This window comes from Scyliorhinus torazame, chromosome 22, assembly GCF_047496885.1.
Source record: "Scyliorhinus torazame isolate Kashiwa2021f chromosome 22, sScyTor2.1, whole genome shotgun sequence".
NCBI classification, from domain to species: Eukaryota; Metazoa; Chordata; class Chondrichthyes; order Carcharhiniformes; family Scyliorhinidae; genus Scyliorhinus; species Scyliorhinus torazame.
In genome coordinates, this window is record NC_092728.1 from 80,472,334 (window position 1) to 80,487,950 (window position 15,617).

A 15,617-nucleotide genomic window follows, 5' to 3' on the forward strand; every position below is an offset into this window, starting at 1 on the left:
AAACGAAGAACCACGGAGGAATTTTCCAGTTGTTTTTTTTGGCAAAGTGCCTGCTCAAGCCTGTAAAGTGGTGTGCTGCCCGCAGGCTCCACTGCCAGCTTTTCCTGCCATATCTTTTGACACTTGGTCAACAAAAACCATGGCGGCCAGTCCCACGGGTTCCCACGCTGGCGGGGTGGTCCCTGAATGAGCTCGCCCGCCAGAAACCTCAGAATTCAAGAGATCGGGATGCCTTCTTTTTAAAAGACCTCCCCATTGGAAGCCGCCTCATGGCAAGGTACTGCCCAGGCATGACCACCACCCCCCCTCGGGAGCTGCACTTACCTGTGCATCTCTGGCGGGTTCTCTTTGTATCTTCTTATCTTTCTATCCCTCTCTTCTTCATGTACTTAGTTAACTTCCTCTTCAAGGTATCTATGCTATTTACCTCGATTATTCCATGTGGTAGCATGTTTACTTCATCACTCCACAATATTTTCTAACGATTCCCCACTGTCCTTGTTATTATTAACAATCTACTTCAATGCTAATGTGACTTTTTTAAATTGATTAGTGAGACAGTCCTTACATTTATGATGGATCAAAAGCAAATCACCTGCACGGTAGCATAGTGATTCGCACAATTGCTTCACAGCTCCAGAGTCCCAGGTTCGATTCCCGGCTTGTCTGTGCTGAGTCTGCACGTTCTCCCCGTGTGTGCGTGGGTTTCCTCTGGGTGCTCCGGTTTCCTCCCAGTCCAAAGATGTGAAGGTTAGGTGGATTGGCCATGCTAAATTGCCCTTAGTGTCCAAAATTGCCCTTAGCGTGGTGTGGGGTTACTGGGTTATGGGGATAGGGTGGAGGTGTGCGGTTGGGAAGGGTGCTCTTTCCAAGAGCTGGTGCAGACTCGGTGGGCCGAATGGCCTCCTTCTGCACTGTAAATTCTATGAATCTATGAAAAAGGTCCCTGGTTGTAAACCCTGACATTGGGAAGTAAATCCACACAAGGGTTATAATAGAGCTGGGAAGCCTGTGAATGATACTTTAAAAATGTATGGTAATGGTGGGAATAACTTTCATGGCAGGAACCCTATTACGTCATTGGTGGTGGGAGCAGGGACAATCAAAAGGGGAAAATCCAACAGAGTAAAAGCCATTTGGGGACTCCCTTTGGATTCGCCACTCTGCTGTCATTCCTGCCCACCAAAAACAGGGGTGGAAAATCCCGGCCATTGGGTGGAATTTTTCACACTGTGCACCGAGTGCTGGGTGAGGTGAGGAAACTGGAGTGCAACTCTCCAGCCGCACAGCCAAGTTTTCTCTCCAGATTCTCTGGCACACTGTGCACAGAAAATCTGGGTGCCTGGTTTTCACCATCAAGCTGGCGGGACGGGACTTGATAGAGCCGCTTTTTGCTGGCTCCACCGAGATCAAAGGGCACTGAAAACAGTACCCCTCCCAATGGATACGGGCAACCCCCAATGTACATAAGGGGAACCCACCCAATGGACTTCGCCTGAAGACCTGCCCTCGTGGCACTGCCAACAAAATATGTTCCCATGGTAGATGTCAGGTAGCAAATGCAGCTGAGAACGAGGCTGGTTATGTAAGGTTCAGAGGGGAAGTGAAAAAGCAAGTAAGAGAAACAAAGAGAAGCAAAAGAGATTGGCAGTCAAGATAAAAGCATATCCCTTGTAAACTGGGAGGGGGGAGTGTAGTACTTCAAAGGGAAACAGTTTTTGGAATGGGCATAAAGGCTACAGATGAAGTTCAATGCAGGAAAATATGAAGTGAGTCATTTTTGTGGGATGAACATTATAAAATAAAAGGTTTCATTCTAAAGGGAATGCAGGAGCAGAGGGACCACCTACGTTTATGTTCAAACGCCATTGAACGTGGCAGGACAGGTTGAGAGTGCGGTTCATAAAGCATATCATTTCCGAGGCCGCACATCGCCCGTTTTTTACAACGGGGAGCTCCACCCAGCGGAACTCTGTTGTAGAGAGAGATCATGACACCACATTTTTAAATGGTGTCCCGACCTCCGAGGCAGATCCCGCGAGAGGCCTCTTCCGGTTTCCCCGATGGTCGATACGCCCCGCGAGATCTAACGAGATTTTCTGAGTCGTCGGGATCTGGATCCTGCCCGCAATGGGTGGGACCCAGGCTTGCAGAGCTAAGTGAGCTCAGCTCTACTGACGCTAGATCTAACTGGCCCCCACAAACGGAGACCAGACAGAATGGTGCAACCAAGCCCCAGGTGGTTGGTATTTGGGCAAGGTGGCATCTTGGCACTGTTGATGCCACCTTGGCACTGCCAGCCTGGCATCCTGGGCATGCCACCTGGGTATCCTAACTGTGCCACCTGGACACCCTGCCCATTTCACCTGGGAACCCTGGCAATGCCACTTGGGTGACAGGGTGCCTGGGTGGTGCTGCCTGGCTGGCAGGGGAACTGCCAAGGTGGCATTTTGCCCATGCCAGGGATTGGGCCCGGAGATACCCTGCCCGCATGAAGTGGGATGCGGGGGGACTCGTGGATCCCCAACAGGTGAATTGGGGTGTTGAGAGGGGGGAGAGATGGCGGTTGAGAGATTGTGGCGCCCCGATCTCTTCTTGCGCTGACTGAGTGCAGCCTCGACGGGGCATTCCCTGCTGAGGCCCAACAAAACCCAGAGTGCTGCGAACGACACCTCTAATCTCACCCAGAACGGACTGTGTTATTTTTGTTAGATCGCGCCCATTATAGTAAATGATGGAGCAAATATGACTGATTTATTCTATGTTAAATCACATACCGGGTAGCAAGAATCTTTGTCAGTTTGGCTAGTATTTTGTATAAAGTATATCTAACTGTAAAGAACATAATATTGCCTTATTTATCCTTGATTCCCCATCCATTTTTCTTGGTTTTCTGTAAAGCCTGTGCATGTAAGATAAGTTGACCTGAAGGCAGTATTTATTTTTCTCTATTTTCCCCACTAGGTGGCATGCTGTGTTGTAACAGTGATGCTACATCTGTTCTTCATGGCTGCTTTTGCCTGGATGCTGGTGGAAGGAATACTTCTCTGGAGTAAGGTCGTCACCGTCAATATCAGTGAAGAAAGACGAATGAAGTACTACTATCTGATTGGTTGGGGTAAAGTATTCTTCAGTTCACTCTTTATTGTGCTGTTCTTGTTCATATTTTTCTTAACCCAATGCTTTTAACTTGGGCGAGTGGTGAATTATGGAGCTGAGTGGGTTGGGGGAGTTAAACAAAAAGTTACAACATAGATGGGGGTGATTCGGCCTGTATTTTCTGTGCTGGCTCACTATGAGAGCAATTAAGCTAGTCCCACTGCCCTGCCTTTATGGTAAGTGTCAAGCCGACATAAAGCGCAAGCCTATTTGGACTCCCAGGCCGCATGTATCACAGAAATATAGAATTGTTACGCTTCAGAACGTGGTTATTCGGTCCAACATGACTGCACCGGCACTCCAAAATGCATTAGGGCTTAGTGCCATGCCTTTTCTCCATACCCCTGCTCACTGTTTCTACTCAAATAAGAATCTCAAGTTCCCTTGAGTGCCTCAGTTGAATCTGCCTCCGACACACTCCCAGGCACCGCATTCCAGACCCGAATCACTGGCTGTGTGAAAAAAGGTTATTCACCAGTCTAACTTGTTAGGTAATTTGACCATTCTCAATTCTCCCTCTGAACCCGAACAGGCGCCGGAATGTGGCGACTAGGGGATTTTCATAGTAACTTCATTGCAGTGTTTATGTAAGCCTACTTGTGACAATAAAGATTAATTTAGGCCCCCCCCCCCCCGCCGGGGTTGCTGCCGCTGCTGACCATCTTTCTGCCAGGAAGTCTAGGAACGGTTGCCACCGCCTGAAGAACCCTTGTACCGATCCCCTTAAGGCGAATTTCACCCTCTCCAATTTAATAAACCCTGCCATATCGCTGATCCAGGATTCCACGCTTGGGGGCCTCGGATCCTTCCACTGAAGAAGAATCCTTCGCCGGGCTACCAGGGACGCAAAGGCCAGAATACCGGCCTCTTTCACCTCCTGCACTCCCGGCTCCTCTGCCACCCCAAATATTGCGAACCCCCAGCCCGGCTTGACCCTGGAACCTACCACCCTCGACACCGTCCTTGCTACACCCTTCCAAAAGTCCTCCAGCGCTGGGCAAGCCCAGAACATGTGGGTGTGATTTGCTGGGCTCCCTGAGCACCTAGCACACCTGTCCTCGCACCCAAAGAACCGGCTTATCCTTGCCCCGGTCATGTGAGCCCTATGCAGCACCTTAAATTGTATGAGGCTGAGCCTCGCGCAAGAGGAGGAAGAATTCACCCTCCCCAGGGCATCCACCCACATCCCCTCGTCAATCTCCTCACCCAACTCCTCCTCCTACTTACCCTTTAGCTCCTCCACCGAGGCTTCCTCCTCCTCCTGCATCACCTGATACGTTGCCGAGATCCTTTCCTCTCCAACCCACACCTCCGACAGCACCCTGTCCTGGACCCCGCGTGGCAGCAACAGTGGGAACTCCGCCACCTGCTGCCAAACAAACGCCCTTACCTGCATATATCTGAAGGTGTTCCCCGGGGAGAGCCCAAACTTCTCCAGCTCACCCAGGCTCGCGAACTTCCCGTCCACAAACAGGTCCCCCGTCCTTCTAATACCTACCCTGTGCCAGCTCAGAAACCCTCCGTCCATCCTCCCCGGGACAAACCGGTGGTTCCCCCAAATCAGGGACCACACTGAGGCCCCCACCTCCCCCCTGTGACGTCTCCATTGCCCCCAAATTTTGAGGGTAGCCGCCACCACCGGGCCCCTCGTTGGAGGAAGCGGCAGCGGTGCCGTCACCAGCGCCTCCAGGCTCGTGCCCACACAGGACGCCATTTCTAGCCTCTTCCATGCCGCCTCATCCCCCTCCATCACCCACTTACCCACCATTGCCATGTTGGCGGCCCAATAATACCCACAGAGGTTAGGCAGCGCCAACCGCCCCCCCCATCCTTGCACCGCTCCAGGAACATCGTTCTCACCCTCGGGGTCTTCTGCGCCCACACAAACCCCATAACGCTCCTGTTAACCCGCCTGAAGAAAGCCCTAGGGATCAGGATGGGGAGGCATTAGAACAGGAACAAAAACCTCGGGAGCACCGTCATTTTAACTGACTGAACTCTACCCGACAGGGAGAGTGGCAGCACGTCCCACCTCTTAAACTCCTCCTCCATCTGCTCCACGAGCCTCGTGAAGTTAAGCTTATGTAGGGCCCCCCAGCTCCTAGCCACCTGGACCCCCAGTATCTGAAAATCCTCTCCGCCCTTTTTAGCGGGAGCTCACCAATCCCCCTCTCCTGGTCCCCCGGGTGCACTACGAACAACTCGCTCTTCCCCATATTAAGCTTGTACCCGGAGAAATCTCCAAACTCCCTAAGGATTCTCATCACCTCCGGCATTCCCCCCACCGGGTCCGCCACATATAGCAGCAAATCATCCGCATAGAGTGACACCCGATGCTCCTCCCCACCCCCCACCAGCCCCCTCTAGTTCCTCGACTCCCTCAACACCATGGCCAGGGGTTCAATCGCCAGTGCAAAGAGCAGGGGGGACAGGGGACACCCCTGCCTCATCCCCCGGTGTAGCCGGAAATACTCTGACCTCCTTCTGTTTGTGGCCACACTCGCCACCGGGGTCTCATACAGCAGCCTCACCCACCTGACGAACCCCTCCCCTCCCCGAACCTTTTCAACACATCCCACAGGTACCCCCACTCCACCCTATCAAAGGCCTTCTCTGCATCTCTCGCCGCCACTATCTCCGCCTCCCCTTCCATCGCTGGCATCATTATAACATTCAAGAGCCTCCGTACATTAGTATTCAACTGCCTCCCTTTCACGAACCCCGTCTGATCCTCGTGTATGACCTGGGCACACAGCCCTCTATCCTCATGGCCAGAATCTTTGCCAGCAACTTTGCATCTACATTTAGGAGTGAGATCGGCCTATATGACCCACACTGTAGGGGATCCTTGTCCCGCTTCAGGATCAAAGAAATCAGCGCTCTAGACATTATCGGGGGCAGAGTTCCCCTTCCCTTGCCTCATTGAAGGTCCTTACCAACAGCGGGCCCAGCAGGTCCGAATACTTCTTGTAAAATTCAACCGGGAACCCATCCGGACCCGGTGCCTTTCCTGCCTGCATGTTCCCTATCCCTTTGACCAACTCCTCCAACCCAACCGGCGCCCCCAACCCCGCCACCTGCTCCTCCTCCACCGTCGGAAACCAGGAAGCGACCCATCCCCCCCTCCTCCAGTGGGGGCTCAGACTGGTACAGTTCCTCGTAGAAGTCCCTGAAGACCCCATTGATACCCACCGCACTTCGCACCGTGCTCCCTCCTCCATCCCTAACTCCCCCAATCTCCCTCGCTGCCTCTCGCTTCCGAAGCTGGTGCGCCAGCATCTGGCTCGCCTTTTCTCCGTATTCATATACCGCCCCCTGCGCCTTCCTCCACTGCGCCTCCGCCTTCCTGGTGATCAACAAATCGAACTCAGCCTGGAGGCTACGCCACTCCCTAAGCAATCCCTCCTCCGGGGCCTCCGCGTACCTCCTATCCACCCTCACCATCTCCCCCAGCAACCTCTCCTTCTCTCTCCTCTACCCCCTCTCCTTGTGTGCCCTCGTGGAGATCAGCTCTCCTCTGACCACCGCCTTCAGCGCCTCCCAGACCACCCCTACTTGCACCTCCCCATTGTCGTTAGCCTCCAGGTACCTCTCTATACACTTCCGGACCCGCCCGCTCACTTCCTCGTCCGCCAGCAACCCCACCTCTAGGCGCCACAGCGGGCACTGGTCCCTCTCCTCCCCCAACTCGAGGTCCACCCAGTGCGGAGCATGATCAGAAATGGCTATCGCCGAGTACTCCGTATCCTCCACCCTCGGAATCAGCGCCCTGCTCATGACAAAAAAGTCAATCCGGGAGTAGGCCTTGTGGACATGGGAGAAGAATGAAAATTCCCTGGCCCCCGGCCTCGCAGACCTTCAAGGATCAACCCCCCCCATCTGGTCCATGAATCCCCTCTGCACCTTGGCCGCCGCCGGCCTCCTGCTCGTCCTAGACCTAGAGCGATCCAATGCCGGGTCCAGCACAGTGTTGAAATCTCCCCCCATTATCAGGCCCCCTGTCTCCATACGCCGCATGAACCCTCCATCGTCCCAATTCGGGGCATATGCATTGACCAACACCACCCGCTCCCCCTGCAGCTTGCCACTTACCATCACATACCTACCGCCATTGTCTGCCACAATGCTCGACGCCTCGAACGACACTCTCTTCCCCACCAAGATCGCCACCCCCCGATTTTTTGCATCCAAACCCGAATGAAACACCTGCCCTACCCACCCCTTTCTCAACCTTACCTGATCCGCCACCCTCAGATGCGTCTCCTGAAGCATGGCCCCATCCGCCTTCAGTCCCTTCAGGTGCGCGAACACCCGGGCCCTCTTGACCTTCCCATTCAGTCCCCTTACATTCCAGGTTATCAGCCGGATCAGGGGGCTACTCACCCCTCTCCCCTGCCGACTAGCCATAGTCCTTTCTAGGCCAGCCACGTGCCTGCGCCCCCCGCACGGCCCGTACCCCATATCGGCAGACCCCCCCCGCCCCGACCTCCTCTACCAACACCAGCTCTCCCTTGGCCATTCCAGCAGCAACCCGGTCTCCCCCCCCCCCCCCCCCTTCCCCAGCTAGGTCCCCCCCTAGCTGCATTGCTTCCCCCATTGCACGCCCGTAAATCAGCTGACTCCTGCTGTCCCCGGCCACTCCCGCCGCTCGATCGACCCCCCCCCCCCCCCAGTGTGGAACTTCCCCTCCCCCACCTTGTCCACCAGCGGGATCTCATCCATTCCACTCCCAGCGCGGGAGAAAAAGCCCGCACTTTCCACTCGCCCGGCCCCGCCTCCCCTGGAGCAGCTCCCTTTCCAGGCCCGGTCCCACTACCCCCAAGTCCAGTTTTTCAGTCTGAACAAAGGCCCACGCTACCTCCGGGGACTCGAAATAATGGTGTCGATCCTTATAGGTGACCCATAGATGTGCCGGCTGCAGCATACCGAACTTCACCCCCTTCCTGTGCAGCACTGCCTTCGCCCGGTTGTAACCACCCTCTTCTTCGCCACCTCCGCTCTCCAGTCCTGATAGATCCGGACCTCCGCGTTCTCCCACCTGCTGCTCCGCTCCTTCTTGGCCCACCTTAACACACTCTCGATGAGCAAACCGGTGGAACCGCATCAGCACCGCCCGCGGCGGCTCGCTGGGCTTGGGCCTCCTCTCCAGCACTCGGTGGGCCCCCTCCAGCTCCAAGGGCCCCTGACAGGCCCCCGCTCCCATCAGCGAATTCAGCATGGTGACCACGTAGGCCCCCACGTCCGATCTCTCCAGCCCCTCTGGGAGACCCAGGATCCGCAGGTTTTTCCGCCTCGACCGGTTCTCCATCTCCTCGAACCTCGCGTGCTATTTCTTGTGGAGCGCCTCGTGCGCCTCCACCTTCACCGCCAGGCCCAGGATCTCGTCCTCGTTCTCCGCGACCTTCTGCCGGACCTCCCGGATCGCCGCCCCTTGGGCCGTCGGGTCCCCAGCAGCTTATCGATTGAAGCCTTCATTGGCTCCAGCAGCTCCGCTTTCAGTTCCTTAAAACAGCGCTGGAGAAGCTCCTGCTGCTCTTGCGCCCACTGCCTCCACGCTGCCTGGTCTCCTCCCTCCCACCTTTCTTTGCTTCAATGCCACTTTTTAAAATCGCCCCACTCCTGGTCCAATCCATACACTATCGGGGGAATGTTGCAGTCCCCTTCCCACACGAGCAAGCGCCGTTACAGGCCCTAAAAAGAGCCCAAAAGTCTTTTTAGCAGGAGCTGCCGAACGTGCGACTTAGCTCTGCATAGCCGCAACCGGAAGTCATAAATGAAGAAATCTGAGAACAAAAGAAGAGGTAGCTGCAAATCAGCAAATGACAATTAACATCAATCCGGATGAAATCAGAACAGCAATGAAAAGAATGAAAACTGGCATAGCGGTAGGCCTGGATGAGATACCAGTGGAGATATGGATCTGCCTGGGTGACTACAGGGTCCAGGTTCTGACAAAGCAACTCAATTGTGCTATGATAAAAGGAAATGTCCCCATGGAAGCAAAGCATTTTAGTGCCAATATTATTCAAAGGGAAAGAGAGACATTCAAGATTACAAAAACTACCAAGGAACTAAACACCTACTACATACCTTGGAGATGTGGGAGAGAGTCACGGACTGGAGGCTGAGAAAAATAAAGGCAATCCAGGAAGGTCAGTTCAGATTCATGCTTGAAGGAAGCACTACTGATGGATTTTCGTATTGAAACAAGCAATGGGGAAATATCAGGAACGCCAAAGCAACACAGAGACTGTATTCATTGAACTAGGAAAGGTGCTGAAGATGTGCTCGAATTCATGGAGTCTCTGAGAAGTACATATGATTATTACGTACAAGGACTGCCAGACAATAGTAAGCAACAGGATGGGAGAGACTGAGAGTTTTGAAGCCAAAGTTGGATTACACCAAGGAGCAGCACGAAGCCAATTCCTGATTGTCACGATGTTCTAACTGAGCAAGTGAAACAGGAAGTGCCATAGTCAGTGATGTTTACAGCTGACTATGTGGTGGGGATGATGAAAATATGACTGAGTATCTGGAAGAACTGGAAGACAGGATATGAAGATCAGTAGACTGAAGACCCAATTTATAAACTGCCAGTTTGAGCCCAGGTAAGATAATCGTACTGAAAGTGTAAAGTTTATGGGTGAAGACTTAGAGAAAGTGAGTTATTACAAACATCTGGGGTTAGTGGTGCTAGACGATGGAAATATTGAAATCAAGCATCAGATTAGCTCTGGTTGGAGTAATTGGAAGAAGTGCAGTGTTGTATGATAGAGAAGTATCACTGAAACTGAAAGGAAGGATCTGCATGCCGGGCGTGAGACCAGACTTGTTGTATAGTGCAGAAACTCAGGCAGCATCAAGAAGAGAGGAACAACGGCTGGACACTAACCAGATGCAGATGCTGAGATTGATGTATGTGTTAACGAGAAAGGACAAAATCAGGAACCAGCACATTAAGGGGCCAATGAAGATTGTAGGAGCGTTGAAGAAGGTAGCTGAGAAGAGATTGAAGTGGTATGGCTATCTATTGTGGAGAGAAACTTGGTGAGGCAAATGATGGAGATGGGATTGCCGGGTAGGAGGAGATGAGGAAGACCTAAGACCAGATGGAAAGGTGCAGTGGCAAGGGACTTAAAGGCAGTAGGTTTGCAAGAGGAATGGGTGGCTGAGAGGAGGAAATAGAGAAGAATGATCAACCAGAATTGAGACAACCCCAAGTAAAGTGGAGAAGCCGAAAGAAGAGATCAGCAAAAAAGTGCATCTTGTTTATTTAAGGATATAATCGGCCAGTTAACGTGCCATGCTCAGATAGCTATTTAAATTGTAATTTTTAAACCTTGGGATTAATTTATGATTTTTAAATCTTATTTCTTGGCGACAGCTTTATAAAATATCATTATAATGTTCTGCTCAAATTTAGCGATCCGAACCATGGGCGTCATTCTCCGCCGGCGGGAGTCTCCGTTTTGCCGGCGCCCGGGGGTTTCCCGACGGCGTGGGGCTGCCCCACAATGGGAAACCCCATTGACCGGCCGGTGTTACGGAGACTCCCGCCGGCCGGTCGGGGCAGAAATGTGGCGGGGCGGGTAGGAGAATTTCGCCCCATAAGTGGGATTCTCTGACCCCCCAGCCGGGTTGGAGAATCCCTGGGGGGGGGCGATCGAATTCCACCCAGCCGCCAGCTGCCGTATTCTCCAGCGCCGGTTTTCGGGCGGGGGCGGGGTTCACGCCACGCCGGTTGGGGGCCGTTGGCAGCGGCCCCCCCGGCAATTCACCGGGCCCCGATGGACCGAGCGGCCGCCCATTCTTGGCCAGTCCCGCCGGCGTGGATTAGACATGGTCCCACACGGCGGGACCTGGCAGGTAAGTCAGCTGGGGCGGTCTTCGGGGGGGCGCGGGGGGGGGGGATCCGACCCTGGAGAGGCTCCCACGGTGGCTTGGCCCGCGATCGGGGACCACCAATCTGCGGGCAGGCCTGTGCTGTGGGGGCACTCTTTCCTTCCGCGCCAGCCCCTGTAGGGCTCCGCCATGGTCGGCGCAGAGAAGACAACCCCCTGCACATGCTCCAGAATCCACCGGCCGGTCTGCGCATGTGCGGAACCACGGCGGCGGTTCTGCTCATGCACGGACTCGCGCAGACCCTTCGGCGCTGGCTGGTGTCCACCTAGCCCCCGGAAGGGCGGAGAATTCCGCCCTTTCGGGGGCTGTTGACCCCGGAGTCGCGCCGGTTTTCCCGCCCGCAACGGGACTTAGTCCCACGAAAGGAGAATCCTGCCCATATGTTCAAATGCTCCATTGCACTTAGTAAAATATTTATATATATTTCTGGGAGAACAGGTATCGTTATCCCCTTGAAAATGTATATTTTTTAAATCTGCAACTGGGAATTGCTAGCTCCCTATCTGCAGCAAAACCAGAATATAGCTGTGTTAATCAAAGGCTTCTGCTCCATGCTTCTAAATGCTGGGGTAAATGTTTGGTTAGGCATCCCTTCTGGGGCGTTTGCACCATTTGCACCATGAGCTGTTCCGAAATACTCTCCGCCTGCCTAATGGGACGCATCTGCAACAATACTCAAGGCTCTACATGATGCAGAACCGATCAGTCTACTTGACTGACACCCCATCCACTCCTTCCACCGACAGGCGGGCTGTGATTGCTGTGATGCAATCTACAGTAGGCACCGCACCAAGTTGCCAAGACATTTTCAGCAATGCATCTCTCACAGCCCCAGGGGCCCCGGTTCGATTCCTGGCTTGGGTGACTGGCTGTGCAAAGTCTGCACATTCTCCCCGTGTCTGCGTGGGTTTCCTCCGGGTGCTCCGGTTTCCTCCCACAAAATCCCGAAAGACGTGCTTGTTAGGTGAATTGGATATTCTCAATTCTCCCTCGGTATACGCGAACAGGTGCCGGACTAGGGGAGTTTGACAGTAACTTCATTGCAGTGTTAATGTAAGCCTACTTGTGACACTCATAAAGATTATTATTATTTACCTTCACCAATTAGAGGGACAAGGGCAGCAGGTGCTTGGGAACACCATGACCTCTCTTCCCAGCAATTTTAAACGGCTGAAACATGCACTTCCACTTCCCATGTTGCCTTGGTGATCCCAAGATTTGAAACTGGAGTGAAATAGTGATATTCGTTTTAAGATGTTCTATCCACTTTGTAGATTGGCAGTGCAGGTAAATAGGGGTTTTAATCACTGTACTCACTGATGGTGTTCTTGTTAATGGAGGAAATTTCTGTTGGAAGGGAATTATGCTCTTGAAATGAGTGGAATAATTTTAAAGGTGTGCCGTAACCGAAAGTGAAAGAGCAAAGCAGAAGATGGAGGTCCACCAAAGGACAAAGAGGGAGAGAAAGATGATGAGATAAATCAAGAAGGACTGGAAAAACATGAGGCAGGAAGATTGATAAAAATTAGGAGAGCAAGATAGCCACACTTTAAATAGGAGTGTTTACAGCATTAGATCTGGTGTGTGGCGCACACTTGAGGACAGGGGACTTTGGAGCTACAGTTGCCAAAGCTATCACCATCGTATGCTTTCTCGCTGGATGCCTGGGTCTGTTGCAGAGGAATTGATAGAAATTGATTGACAAGATTGGTTGTCAACTCCGTTATCGTTGTACTACATGACGACCAGGATGGCAAATGTGATGTATCCTGGCATAAAAACAAAATACTGCAGGTGCTGTAAATCTGAAACGAAAACTGAAAATCCTGGAAACCTCAGCAGCTCAGGCAGCATCTGTAGAGAGAGAAACTAGAGTTAATATTTTGAGTCATCAGATGGATCCTGGTCTCTTTTTGTCCAGTAGTTCATTTGTTTGGGATGGGGGGTGGGGGGGGAAATATATATTTTTTATTCTCCTTTTTCACATTTTCTTCCAACTTTACACCCACCAACAACAAACAATAATCAGTAACAAATTTGTCAATCCCCATATCAATCACAACGATCCCATCCTCCCACCAAACCCCAAACATTCGCCCGCATGTTCACATAAACAAATGACAACAAGGAATCAGGAATCACCCATAGTCACCATTAACACACACCCTCCCCCATCCCTCCCACCCAACCCCAAACCCCCAACTAATGTTCGATGTTATCCAGTTCTTGAAAGTGCATGATGAATAATGCCCATGAATTGTAGAACCCCTCCATCCTTCCCCTCAGTTCAAACTTAATCTTCTCAAGAGTCAAGATTTCCAACAAGTCCCCCCGCCACGCCAGGGCGCAGGGTGGCGAGGTTGCTCTCCATCCCATCAGGATTCGCCTTCGGGCGATCTACGAGGCGAAGGCTACAACAATCCTGCAAACCGACCCCTAAGAAACAAATCTTTCAGTGTCTTAATCCCCTTCTCCTTCCATTTCTGAAAATTTCCATCCCACCTCCCTGGCTCAAATCTGTGGTTCCCCCGAATCGGCATTTCTCTTGATCATGCCCCCAACCCGAAGTGTTGGCGAAACTGCCTCCAAATTCTCAATGAAGCTATTATTACCGGACTCCCTGAGTATTTCCCCAGGCCAGCGGGAGAGGCGCTGTTGCTAGTGCTTCCAATCCCGACCCCCTGCACAAATACTCCTCCATTCTGACCCACTGGGAATCAACCCCTCTGACCCAGCTCCGCACGTTCTCCACATTCGCCACCCAGTAGTAATATATCAGGTTCAGAAGACCCAAACCCCTTGCCTGCCTTCCCCTCTGCAGCAGCACCTTTCTAACTCTGGCCACCTTCCCTCCCCATTTGAACGAAGCAATCCTTCCCTCAATCTCTCTGAAAAAAGCCTTTGGCAGGAAAATTGAAAAATAAACAGAAATCGTGGCAACACGTTCATTTTAACCGCCTGTATCCAACCCGCCAGTGACAGAGGGAGACCATCCCACCTTGCCAGATCAGCTTTCACTCGCCCCACCAAACTAGAAATGTTGTACTTGCGGAGCCCCCCCCCACTCCCGGGCAACCTGCACCCCCAGGTAGCTAAAGTGAGTCCCTGCCCTACGGAATGGCAGCCCCCCCACACCTGCCCCCACTTGGGCCGAGACACCACAAAATACTCACTCTTGTCTAGATTTAGTTTGTACCCCGAGAAAGACCCAAACACTCGAAGCAGCTCCAATATTCCCCTTATCGACACACTCGGTTCCGACACGTATAACAGCTAATCATCGGCATATAAGGACACCCTATGCTGATTTAGTCTGTACTTGTCTGTGGCTTGCTTGGCCCAACATCTCCTCTTGTGTCTGTGCTCAGTGCCTGTACTTCATACTGTATCATCAATGCGGTGTTTAATATTAAAGGGTCAGTGAAGCAGCTTGATGTGTTGATTGTACCAACTTTTCCTCAGTGCTGCAATCCTAGGCTTGTGAGGGCTAATAGGAATTCTATTTAGGAAAATCAAATGAATGATGTTCAGGTTTCTTTAACGCACATGGAAAATAAGCAATAGAAACGCTTATTAATGATAGGCCGGAAACATTTTCGACATTTCTTTCTTTAGGATTCCCAGTTTTTATTGTGGCCATCACCCTAGCAACTGCCGGTGACAAATACATAGCAGACAATCACTGTTGGCTGAACGTTCAGAGTGAGATCATCTGGGCCTTTGTTGGGCCTGTCCTTTTTACTTTAACAGTGAGTACTTCAGTCCCCATGAATTCTGCGCTGACATACTAAATGAAAATGTAATGATTTCCATTATATATATAAGCTATTAGAGTGACTGATTTTATAAAAAGGTAACAGAATGGATCTGCGACTATTCTTTAATCTTTAAACTGTGATTGATTTTTGAGCTAACAATCTTTGTCAGGGATCTGTTTTTTGCTGCACAGATTTCTAGTTAAGTTTGCTTTAGATGTACCAATGTATTTTTTTATTGCTGAAATTTATGCAGTGTTACTAATAAGCAGTATTGCAACCATTCTTCAGATTTAGTATAGATGCATCGTGGCAAAAATTTTCATATTGCACCATTGTTTTCTAAAAAGTAGAAACTTTACTGGCTATAGATGTTTCCTATTCTGAAATTAGAGTGATATGGGGCTGGATTCTCAGTTTGGGAGAATATGTTCTACCACCGAAGCTGAATCGCTTGTGCTTTATGCTGGCACTGGGAATGTGCCCAGAAGTGATTCACTCTCCCTAGCCATACAAATCTTTGCATGGCAGGGATTGTAGATTCGCTATCAGACTGCCATTTTGCCCCCTCCCCACCATAGCAGAGAAATCCCCCTCACCCCTCCACCAATCACCTCTGCCTGGAAGCTAAAGATCACATCTCCTGCTCCAGATGCTAAGGCCATGAGAGGCATGCTGAGGACTCATTATCGCTATTTGAACAAGAATCATGCTCCTAACTGATGATCATTTCCTCATCTGCAAACCTTTGCCTGCCCTGATTGTGCGGCCACTTCTGCCAGCCTCCAACAGAAGCTA

The 15,617-nt window shown here is 51.8% G+C and overlaps 1 protein-coding gene across 1 annotated transcript in view; it reads left to right on the forward strand.

The window, feature by feature from the left end:
• LOC140398855 (adhesion G protein-coupled receptor D2-like) overlaps positions 1 to 15,617 on the forward strand; it is a 223,394-nt gene that overhangs the window by 63,443 nt on the left and 144,334 nt on the right. The window contains exons 18-19 of the mRNA XM_072487796.1: positions 2,965 to 3,118; positions 14,680 to 14,813. Of these exons, the coding sequence (XP_072343897.1) occupies positions 2,965 to 3,118; positions 14,680 to 14,813 (288 nt within the window). The remainder of the gene's footprint in view (positions 1 to 2,964; positions 3,119 to 14,679; positions 14,814 to 15,617) is intronic.